Genomic DNA, 12767 nt, shown 5'->3' with positions numbered 1-12767 from the left:
ACAACAAAAATAGGTCCCACTTTTTGTAGGGGAAGTAGATTCTCCTGGGCTGAAAACGTCTTACAACAGAGGCTCTTCCATGTTCCACTGCCCATCGCGCGTCTCTGCTGCCTCAGCTATCAGGGATCTCGATCTGGTCACTCTGTGGTGCTTTTTGTGGAGTGGGCCACACCCGGACACAGAGGATGGGATCTCCTCTTCACCGAAGAAAATGAAGTATCATCTACTTGGAGATGGAATTTAGCTTGTATAATCTGGTGCAGTGTGCATCTATTCTGATTAAAATATTTTACTGTACACATTCCATGCCAAATAAACAAATAAATACAAAAAGAAAAAAGAAAGAACAAACCTCATCGTCAAAATCAAACTCTGTGTCTGAATGGAACAGGTGTTATGCCGAGAAACGCATGCCTGCCGAGAATTGCATCCCCTGTCGCGGGAGCGCGCATCGCTCTAAACTCTTGCATATTAACGAAGAAACGTATTGAAATATGACCGAAGACGAAACTTTTAAAGATATTCGTAACATTATCACGTTTCTTAACCATGTAAGCCCTATAAGGGTGGGTTTTATATCGCAGATTAATTGAAATAAATACGGTTTTTACACATTTATTGAGACAAATGAGTCGAACGTTTTTCAGTCAGTGTCTGAAGAAAATGCTCTCCGCATTTGGTTTGAAATTTCCTGATTTTTCTTTTAAAATCATAATAGCTTAAAGTATTACAAAACAGAGGCCCATTATGTAGAATGTTTTATATCATGCTTAACTGTCTAGTCTATTAATGTAGAGGGGATGCATTTTAATTACTGAGCCTGCCAATATTTGTATCCCCTGCCTATTGTCCTGTTGATATGAAATGTATAGCAGTAGCTCAGAGAACAAGTGTCATTACGTAGAAACGGTGAAGTCCCTCTTAACACTTCATTTCCTCAAGTTAGCAGAGGGATGCATTTTTGGCATAGCAAATTATTAGCTTGCCAATATATGTAGGCCTTATATATTTTCCACAAATATAATTCTACTGATACAAAACCTATACCAGCAGTTCATAAAACAAGTGTGATTATATAGAAAAATTAATTTCACTCTTAACTCTATTTCTCCATGTAAGCAGGGGATGCATGTACAGCAAAGCCCTTTATTAGCCTGCCAAAATATGCATGGCCTCTCTATGTTCTTCAAATATTATCCGATTGATATAAAACTTATACCAGCGATTCATAGAACATCTCTGATTATGTAGAAAAAGTTATTTCACTCCTAACTTTTTATTTCTCCATGTTAGCAGGGGGATGCATTTTTTGGCAATATGGATTTTGAGCCTGCCAATATATGCATGCCCTATCTATTTTCCTCAAATATTATCTTATTGATTTAAAACTTATACCAGTAGGTCATAGAACAAGTGTAATTATGTAGAAAAAGTTATTTCACTCTTAACTCTTTATTTCTCCATGTCAGCAGGGGATGCATGTTTTGGCAATATGGATTTTTATCTTACCGATATATGCATGCCCTATCTATTTTCCTCAAATATTATCCTATTGCAAATGAGGATAATAAAGATTATTATCCTCAGTCTCAATAAAGACTCAAATGAGTCTTTATTGAGACTCATTTGTCTCAATAAATACTCAAATGAGTCTTTATTGAGACTCATTTGTCTCAATAAATACTCAAATGAGTCTTTATTGAGACTCATTTGTCTCAATAAAGGTGTAAAACCCCTATTTATTTCAATTAATCTGCGATATAATACCCACCGTTTTAAGGCTTGCATGGTTAAGAAACGTGATAATGTTACGAATATCTTTAAAAGTTTCGTCTTCGGTCATATTTCAGTCTGTTTCATCATTAATATGCGAGAGAGTGCATGCGTTTCTCGGCATAACACCTGTGTGGTGCCTTCCTCTTTCCTCAGGCTCCTAGAAGTAATGCAGTCATGTAGACGCCTTATTTAGAGATTGTGATTGTGTGTGCAGTGTTTGTAGTACTTTTGTTAATATGTTTGTCAAAATAACACACTTATAGTCTAAAAAACTCATCCGAAACACTCCTAGTAAAATCCTAAACGTCACTGAGCTACATTCTCTTCCCATCTCCAAAACTCTCCAGAGCCTTACGCACCACGTGTCTCATCCCGCCCTCCTCCCGAGCATACAGACAACACCTTTTCATTGGTTGTTTTAGAAAAATTTTACATTTGAGGAAATCGGAAAAATGGGTGTCATACTGCATTCAAGCCTTTCCTGGTCACAAAACATTCACTGATTCCACACAACATTGTGGCGAAATGATTGATCATATTCCTGGTTTTATTTGGAAGTAAATAAAATACAAAACCAATATAAAAACACTACTTTCATAAAGTTTGAAGTCTGTGCTATCCAACAGAATTGAAATGAACACACAGCATGCTGTCAGTTTTGCTACAGTAGCCTTTTAAATGTGTCATGTCCATGCCCGCTCCAGAGCGGGTACCAACCTTAGAGTTAGCATGTTAGCTAATGACAACTGTAGATATTCACAATGCTGGATAAATAAACTGAATAGAATTCAGTTGAATTCAAGTTGATCACTGGAAGAGATCAAGTCATGTTAGCTTGGTCAAAACCAGCCCCTTTTGTTCTGCGCTCCTTGTTTTATCCAGAGGGTCTAGGTTCTCAGCTATTGAGAAACAATTGCTTCTTGGAGGTGTTGAGGTTTTAAACTTTAACCAGTCGCTAATGTTTGTCTATGACATGTGTAAAACACCAGTAAAATGCTATGAAGCTTACCAGAAATTGCCTGCACTGAAGAGAGAAGTGCTGAGTCGAACAAGTTGATGTTAATGTTATTTCAACATTTGGAAGCATGGCCAATACAGACTGAACAGTGCCATTTCTAAAACTACTGAGAGACTATAATTCTAAAAATGAGCACAAAAACAAAGTTATTGTGCTCACCTTCTCCTACTGCTTGATGATGGGCCCCGTATAAAATCTACTGGAGGAATCCAAGCTAATGGAGGGAACCCAGACAATGCTGTGAAGTGAAATTTGAATTGCAGTATAGGAACGAAATGACCAAGTTAAATTCATGGTCATACACCTCATTTAGAAAAAGAAAAATCAATCAACATTTCAGTTGCATATGACCAGACATGCATCTGGACTTGTTTAGTAATAAATAGGCTTCCAAATGGGAAATCTAGCTTCTGTAGTGGGGAAATAGTCTACAAAATCCATGGTTCAGTTCACTTCATGATCACTTTGATTTAACAATGATGTGTAATAACATTTTTGTTTCCATTTTGGTCAGAAGTCCAGAAGTACCATATGCTAGCAACCTATAATCAAAAAATTTTGTTACTTAGAATGTCAATTATTCTGTAAAAATGTAAAGTATGGGCAATTTGGCATCTGGAAGCTTAATGAGTTAAATCTCATACCAAGTTCTAACTCATATTAAGTTAATGGGTGGGATTTTGTAGATAAAGTGCTAGGACATGGGTACCGTATTTTACGGACTATAAGGCGCAGCATCAGTGAACGGATCTATTTTCATATATAAGATGCACTGGATTGTAAGGCGCATAAAGTGAAACAAAATACGCTAGTTGGATAGGTCAGACTTTATTCAAATCATTAACAATAACTGTCAGTATTACCGTATTTTCCGCCCTTAAAAACCTTCAATTTTCTCAAAAGCCGACAGTGCACCTTATAATCCAGTGCGCCTTATATATGGACCAATATTGGGCCACAACAGGTCTAGGTCTAGGTAAGCAGCCGCCGACTTCATTCTACCCCACAGAAGAAGAAGAACTCCAGCCGCTAGATATTGGTGTCACAGAGCATTGAAAGCCAGACTGCGAACTGCATGATGGGAACAGTGGATGACAGAAAGCGAACACACGTTCACCAAGACGGGAAGACAGAGCCGGACGACATACGGCACTATCTGCCAGTGGATCGAAAATCCGTGGGCTGATATGTCATTCCCAACTGTGGTCCGAGCTTTCAGGAAGGCAGGAATTGTCACTGAACTGCTAAACAGCAACGACACTGACTCCATTAATGACGACTTAGACGAGACAGAGCCGGGCATGTTGGATGCCGTATTCGCCCAACTGTTTAATTCGGACACTGAAGAAGAAGAATTTGAGGGATTCATGGATGAGGAATAAATTAATAAAGTGAGCTTTACATGTTTACTTTGTGTGTTTACAGCTGAACAAGGTTGGTCATATTGTGAATACGGACATTAGTGTTTTAACAACGTTGAGTTATGGATATATTGTTATTGCTTTGCACTATTTAGAGCGTTACTACATTGTGATTGATACTGTTACGGTAAATCAAACATTAGTGCAGACTGTTTTTTACGTGTTTATTGAATTGAGGAAAGGTTCCCCTCCACTATGTGATATAAATGTTGCTCTACACGTTACCAAGTCACTGACTTTACCTCGGGGAAAATAATAAAACAGCTGTTAATTGATTTTGGAAGTGAACGGAGTTGTCAGATCGCTGGCTTGTAATCTATTAATAAAGTTTGACTGACCTATCTGACTGTTTTGTTGACGTTCCCTTTAGCGCAGCTCCATTTAATGGCTGCATAACGTAACCCCAGCCTCTACTGTAGCGTCTATTCTATGTGCCTTATATATAAAAAAAGTTTTGAAATAGGCCATTCATTGAAGGTGCGGCTTGTAATGTGGTGCACCTAATAGTACGGAAAATACTGTCCACTTTTTCAATCATTCATCTTCTACAAATCCATGAAATTCCTCGTTTTTGGTGTTGGAATTTAACAGTTGGGCGATAGCGGCATCAAGCAAGCCCGGAACCCTCTCATCATCATCCGATCCAGTCTCATTGCTGTTGCTTGGCTGCTCATTGATGATTCCAGCCTTCGTGAAAGCTCGGACAACAGTTGAGACCGATACCTTAGCCCAGGCATCCATTGGCAGATAGTGGCGTAACTAGCCCGGCATTGCCTATCTGTCTTGGTGAATGTGTGCTCACCTGCTGTCATCCATTGCTCCCATGCAGCTTGCAATTTAGCCTTGAACACCCTGTTGACGCCAACATCTAGCAGTTGGAATTCTATGGTTAATTCTCCACGAATGATGGCAAGCTCCGAATTGGTTTTCTTCACTTGGCTTTTGACAGTTTCAGTGAGATGAGCACACATGGAGTCGTAGATCAATAAAGCCGGAGATGTGTGACAAAAGCCATCCAGTCTCCTGACGTAAAGTACTCTCAGCCATTCGTTCATTTTTTCCCCCATCCATACAGCATTTTTTTTTTTTGGCAAAGAGTAACAGTTTAGTCCAAAGCCTTTTCTGCTAAAATAAAATCTTTAGTGTGTGTCAGATACAGTACACGTTGCATATTGATCTGTTTAGCTAACGTTAGACTGTGTAGCAGACAGGCTTCAAGGTGTAGAAGTTGTATCGGAACTGCTATTATGCTGCACTTAGCTAACGAAAAGCTCGTGTTTGTGAGACTGCCACCCACGTGACCACGTAGAATGAGCATCAGCCAATGAAAAGCGGCCCCTCTGGTAAGGTCCATTGAGTACTACAGTGAAGAATCTCATGTCTCATGTATCTATAAGCACCACAGGGAATGAATAATTAAAATGATATCGATAGTTTTAATTTATCGTACAATTAATCATTTATCACGACAGGTCTAAGTATGGTTTAAGGCAAAAATGATTCCTAATAATGAGTGCATTTCAAGTGTAAATAAATTGCAATTAGCAAAAATGATGATAATGATGAAGATGATGGTGTAAATCCCACTGACAGTGTGTCAAATGTTAGTGGACATTCACAAAGGAGTGTTAATTCCAGCATCACTCCATCTGTAAAGTTAAAGTTTTGGCCTATGTGAAGGCTGTAAAAGAAAGACATGCTATTGAAGAAGAGAAGAAACTGAGGAAAAGAAAAGAGATGGCTTGCACTGGAAACTGAGTTGACTGAATTTGACTTGCAGATGGAAACATATAATTCAAAACTGGAGTGTTCCTCACAATCTTCAAACTCAGTGAGCTCATACTATAAAAAGAAAACAAAGGAAAAGGGATTAAAGCAAAGTTTGGACCCCTCTGTGAAAGAGTTTATTCTTAAAAATGAAAGTGAAAATCCAACAACTCAACAAGATGGTGTAAACCAGACTAAACAAATAAATGAATTAAAGTTGACATCATAGGAAAATAAACCTATGGATGCAAGACCAAAGAGAACTGTAGCAACAAACTAGCCCCCTGTGGGGGATGTCAACATAAAGGCAGTGAAACCCAAATACAATCAAAAGAGCATTTCAAACATAATGAGAATATAACCCAACCATCAAACAGTTTACAATTACCTGGAGAACTTCTTACAGTCATGAACAGACAAACTGAAATCACAGCCGCCTTGGTAAAGCAGCAATAGAGTCTGACTCTCCCACCACGTGACATTCCTGTTTTTAATGGTGATCCTCTACAGTACAGAGCCTTTATTAAAGCCTTCAAACAAGGAGTTGAAATCAAAACAACCAAAGCGGACTGTTTGTATTACCTGGAACAATTTACTAAAGGTCAACCTTGTGAGCTGGTGCGCAGTTGTTAGCATATGGATCCAGATTATGACTATACTGTAGCAAAGACTTTATTGCAGGAACACTTTGGAAACCCTTACAAAGTTGAAACTGAATATATTAACAAGGCTTTGTCTTGGCCAACAATAAGAACTGAGGACATTAGGGCATTACAGAGTTATTTTTTATTTTTGCACGGCTGCTGTAATGTAATGGAAGACCTGGAGTACGTGCAGGAGCTGAATATCCCCGTAAAAATGCTTGCTAAGCGGCCATATGAGTTATGAGAGTGTAGGAGAAGTAAAGCTTATGATATACAGTGAACCCTCATTTTTTGCGGTGGTTGCGTTCCAAAAAGAACCCGTGAAAAGCCAAATTCCGTGCAGTAGTTACCTTTATTTTTTACAGTTATTATACACCATAATAAAATACTCTACATTGAAACCAAAGAACAAAATGTATTTTCAGGACCAAGCTATTTTTTTTAACAAATAGAATGCTTTCTTACAAATAACTACAGTAAAATAATAATTTTAATCATCAACACGAAGTACACTAGGATAAATTGTGACTCACGTATTTCACTGTGCCTCTGACTGTGACGCTGCAGCCTCACTGTGCTCTGTAGTGTCCTTTTCTTCTGAAGCCTGTGGTGCAGGTGTGTTTTTTCGAGAGAAGAACATACTTATCGGTAGTTGTTGGTCTTTTTTCATCCATCCATCTTCTTCCGCTTATTCGGGGTCGGGTCGCGGGGGTAGCAGCTTCAGAAGGGAGGCCCAGACTTCCCTCTCCCCAGCCACTTCTTCCAGCTCCTCCAGAGGAATCCCAAGGCGTTCCCAGGCCAGCCGAGAGACATAGTCCCTCCAGCGTGTCCTGGGTCTTCGCCGGGGCCTCCTCCCAGTGGGACGTGCCCGGAACACCTCACCAGGGAGGCGTCCAGGAGGCATCCTGACCAGATGCCCGAGCCACCTCAACTGGCTCCTCTCGATGTGAAGGAGCAGCGGCTGTACTCTGAGTCCCTCCCGGATGACTGAGCTTCTCACCCTATCTCTAAGGGAGAGCCCAGACACCCTACAGAGAAAACCCATTTTGGCCACTTGTATCCGCGATCTTGTTCTTTTGGTTATGACCATAGATGAGGGTGGGAACGTAGATCGACCGGTAAATCGAGAGCTTCGCTTTTTGGCTCAGCTCTCTCTTCACCACGATGGACAGGTACAGTGGCTGCTTGATGGCAGACGCTGCGCCAATCCTTACCAAAACTTACCAAAAATGGACTGTGGCGAAGGAGTAGGAGACGATGAATCCCTGTCAGGCGAGAGAGCGGCGGGAGAAGCTGCTTGGAATGATTATGAACTGGAAAATAAGAACTGCCATCAGTGTGACACATTAGAAAGATTTACTCATTGGACACATTTCAATGGAAAATAAAATAGATTTTATATGATTCTAATATATACTTTAAATAAAGTGATTTATGTATTACGATCATTGTGTCTGCCCTGCTTTACTGTTTGTTCTGGCATAATTTCTCCCTTCTCATTTCATGTAATTCATAGGAATATGAATTATATGAATTATGAATTATGCAATATAACAAATTTCACTCAGTAGAATTAATTTATCAGTTCCATTAATTAATCTGTCATATGTCTATATTTACCTGTCTTTCATAATTCATTGATTTGTGTTATTATTATTGCTAGTATTAATATTTTTGTTGTTTTGTTTTTGTTGGTTTGTTTGTTCATGTTCTGTTTGTTTTTATTGCTCTACATACTGATGTTATTCATATTACCATTTTTGATCACAAACTCTCACACATACATATGAACACACTGTTAATGCTCATTCTTTGCAACACAATACTCTCTTTTCATTTTTGTTAGCTCTGAGATTTTATTTTCCTTTCATTAATGGAATGTATCACACCATATGTTTTCTATTTTACATTAATACATTGACATTAATAAAGTAAAAGAAAATTACCGGTCGATCTACATTCCCACCCTCATCTATGGTCATGAGCTTTGGGTCATGACCGAAAGAACGAGATCGCGGATACAAGCGGCCGAAATGGGTTTTCTCCGTAGGATGTCTGGGCTCTCCCTTAGAGATAGGGTGAGAAGCTCAGTCATCCGGGAGGGACTCAGAGTAGAGCCGCTGCTCCTTCACGTCGAGAGGGGCCAGTTGAGGTGGCTCGGGCATCTGTTCAGGATGCCTCCTGGACGCCTCCCTGGTGATGTGTTCCGGGCACGTCCCACCGGGAGGAGGCCCCAGGGAAGACCCAGGACACGCTGGAGGGACATGTCTCTCGGCTGGCCTGGGAACCCCTTGGGATTTGTCCGGAGGAGCTGGAAGAAGTGGCTGGGGAGAGGAAAGTCTGGTACCCCCGTGACCCGACCCCGGATAAGTGGAAGAAGATGGATGGATGGATGGATGAAAAAAAAGATTTCATAATTTCCCGTTTCCACTACAAAAGTTGTAGTGAGCACTGGCTGCTGCTGCTGTTGCATTTTATTTTATTGTTACCCTTTTTTTTTTTTTGATGAAGGCAATAAACCCCAAGTTGCCTATCAGGTATGAGTGTTTGAGTGAGCGATCGTTATAATTAGAGGAGTGGTTCAATTCATGTACTTTCCAGTTCATCATCCAGATGTTATATTTATGAGCTATTCTGCCACATTCTTCACCTACACCAGAGATGGGCAATTCTGGTCCTCGAGGCTCAGTGTCCTGCAACTCTTAGATGCCCCCCTGGTCCAACACAGTTGAATCCAATAGCTTAATCACCTCTTAAGTGCAGTCAGGTTCTCCAGAGTCCTGCTAATGATCTCATTATTTGACTCAGGCGTGTTGAAGTAGAGATACATCTAAAAGTTGAAGGAGACCGGCCCTCGAGGCCTGGAATTGCCCACCCCTGACCTAAACGATGCATGTACACAAGTGCTTTGTAAATTTTCCGTGATAGTGTTCTTTCAAAAGAATGTTTTTTCATGAACAATGACTGTTTGGGTACTGTAGTGTTCTTGCAAAAATTTTGACTAAGTTGTGATTGTGATTTTTCTCCAGTGGTGATCATGTGCGCTGGAGGAGACAGGATTCGAGAAATCATGCTTGCAGCACACAAGCAGCAGCTGACCAATGGCAGTTATATGTTTTTTAATGTTGATCTCTTCAATGCCTCTTCTTATGGTGAGTATACATCATGTTTCTTATTAAATTAGTTGTTTAAAAAGTTAACAATTAGTATTAATGTTTATGATCTTACAGGAAGATAAAAGGGTAGAGTGCACATGTCTGTACCATGGGATACATTTTGCCTTTTGTCTTAGATCTGCTTCATGTAATCATTTAAAATGACAAATTACATCCAAAAAGGGCCATGGACATCAGATTAAAAAACTACAACAGTGATATGTTATTTCAAAGTTTTTATTATTACAAAGTGTGACTATGTAATACATCAGGACCACTTTGCTGACCTGGCTGCACCCTTTAACAAACAGTTGGTAAAAGAAAAATCCAGATCAGAGTGAATATTAGGATAATCATCAACAAAACATAAACCCTACTTATTATCATGCTCCGTCATGGAAAAGTGGAAAAGTCTCCATTCCATGAAGGAGAGAGAACAACATTGTTACCTTAGAATTTAACAAGTGTTTTTCTGTAGAACATCTGCATCTGTTTGATTACAAAATAAAAGCAGTGAAGGCAGCGAACAAGCCCGTGGAGATCTTGCACTTGACACAGCATCTTCTAGGCTGAGATCCAAATTACATCGTCAACAAAAATGAGGATTAAGTTAATATGCTGGCTCCAATCAGGCAACAAAGTCAAAATCGGAGGAAGCTACACTCTACTGTTAGCATCCACTTTTACTTCTGCAAACACTGAGCATGTCATGATTTGCAGTTAGGGATGGTGAGGAAGACGCTGGTGGACTTTAACTTATTAAAGTCCTCTTCTGAAGTTGGTTCTACTGGATCCATGTTGTAATTGTATTTCTTAGCGAACCTCACCTTGTTACTCTTGGTCTGGTCCTTGTGTCATGATTTGTGGTTAGGGATGGTGAGTAGTGATGTTACGTGATGAGCCGAGGCTTCGAGGCGTGTGTCGAGTAATGGAGGGGGCGTTTCCGTAAAGCGCGTATCAAGGCTTGCTTCATTTAGGGAGGAGCCAGCGATACGTCGAGGCCTCGCTGCCCGGCTGTACCACGTGACTGCTTCGGGAAATGGCTCAGATTTTGTCGCGCGGTTTGACAGCTTTATAAACCCCACAGGCTCCATTCAAAATGTGGGTTGTTGTAGGCGAGTTACGGTCAGTTGAGAGAGTGGACAGAGTTTTGATAGTTTGGATAGCAGAGTTTGGATAATGGTTATTTAGTTTGAGACAGTTAGTTTGGTGTTTGGAGAGTTTAGGAGAGAGATAGATAGATAGGAGATTTAGGAGCACAAAGACAGGATAGGAGTAGGATGGAGCCAGCGAGAAGTAAGGTGAACTGAACATTTGCAGATGCATTAGGTTTGTTTATGAGGAACTGTATTTTTCACTGTTTCTTATTTTCTGTAAAGGTGAGGTGTTTATTGTGCACCAAGGAGTTGGGGTACAATAATAACACCTCATCCATGCTAAGACACTACCGTGCCTTGCATGAGAATAGGGAGGAAACTGGAGCTTCACCCAGCCAAGGTATTTCATTACTATACTATACTATAATCATCGGCCACTGTACCCCAATCTGTACAAACTTGCACTTATTTATTTCTGCACCCCGGCATTATCTGTGCCATGTGAGCGTGTCTTTTCAAAGGCTGGAGAAGTAGTGTCAAAAAAGAGAAATCCTTTGAAACCTAAAACTGTGGAGAAATTGTTGTTTCTTAATAAAAATGAATGAAATCATCCAAGTTACACAAGCATTAGCCTATTCACTACCCCCTCCCTCGTTCCACAAGCACTTTCACTGTCCTCTGCCTGATTAAGCTCGTGCCATTTTTCTAGAGTGACAGAAAAACATTATTACACAACATGCCATATCACATGACACTACTATTTTGGGAATAATTACACACAGAGAATACATTCAAACAATATTTTATTGTTCAAACAATATTTTATTGTACACATATGTACACCTTTTGTGAAGTCATTCCCAAGACCCATAATAGACAAAAATTCAATGCATCACATGTGTTAAGATACAGTGGGCTGTGATTGCACACCTGGCCAGTAGGTGGTTTCGTGTGCACATGAAGCCTCAAGAAATGAACCCTTTCTCGAACCAATTGGCTCAAGTGGTACAATGCCTCATGAGGCTTCATCTCACCATCACTAATGGTGAGGAAGACGTTGTGGACCCAAGTTAAAATTAATAAAATTATGATTTAATGAAGTCAAAAAAGCTAAAAATCCAAAATCCAGGCAGCACAGAGTGAGCGGAAGGCTAAGGCTCAAAACTGGTGGCAACTGTTAACTTACTAGAAATCTGACAACAGACTTGACGTGACAAGACAACTAGACAAGGACTCAACAAGGAACACAGGTGGGATTAAATACACAGAGGGTAATCAGGGAAACGAGACACAGCTTGAAACAATCAAGGGACAACACGGAGACTGAATAGACACAGAAACCTAAATGAATACACAGAAAAAAACAAATCCTTACAGAGCACCTTTTTTATGGGAGATGACAAAACAAACACTATGTATAACATTATTGCGCCCTCTACTGCGTGTGTGGAACACTTTCAGGTCGCATACAAGTTCCATATATTTGGGAGAAAAAAAAAGTGGAACTGGTTTACTTCAGGCTGCTTTGTGAATGCAGAGGACTTTCAAATCCAATTGGAACCTACTGCTCATCCTAAACCTGGTCTGTAAGCCATGATTTTGTGAAGGCGAGACAGCAAATTTTTCTCAGTTTGAAAATGTGTTTACATCTAAAGCCCACTAAGCCTGTTCTAGATGCTTTTGCCTTTTATTTGGGCTCATATGTTTTATCCTCTGCTGTAGTCTCCCTCTTTTTAGCATTTTCCATCAGAACAGTTATTTATTAGTAAAAGATCTATAGGAATATTACGTGACAAGAGGTTATGAGTTGAAAAACACAGGGATAGAAGCATCTCCAGCTTACTGCAGTGTTAATGCAATAAGCTGAATTTTGTGGGTGAAAATTGCAG

At 40.0% G+C, this 12767-nt stretch overlaps 1 protein-coding gene across 1 annotated transcript in view; it reads left to right on the top strand.

Annotated features, from left to right (window-relative positions):
* The window catches only part of npr3 (natriuretic peptide receptor 3), a 96946-nt gene that overhangs the window by 24152 nt on the left and 60027 nt on the right, over positions 1-12767 (top strand). The window contains exon 2 of the mRNA XM_044111666.1: positions 9656-9778. Within this exon, the coding sequence (XP_043967601.1) occupies positions 9656-9778 (123 nt within the window). The remainder of the gene's footprint in view (positions 1-9655; positions 9779-12767) is intronic.

The sequence above is a fragment of the Gambusia affinis genome, linkage group LG03 (assembly GCF_019740435.1).
Source record: "Gambusia affinis linkage group LG03, SWU_Gaff_1.0, whole genome shotgun sequence".
NCBI lineage: Eukaryota > Metazoa > Chordata > Actinopteri > Cyprinodontiformes > Poeciliidae > Gambusia > Gambusia affinis.
Note: the sequence above shows the minus strand (reverse complement) of the source record. Positions and strands in the feature narration are given on the sequence as shown.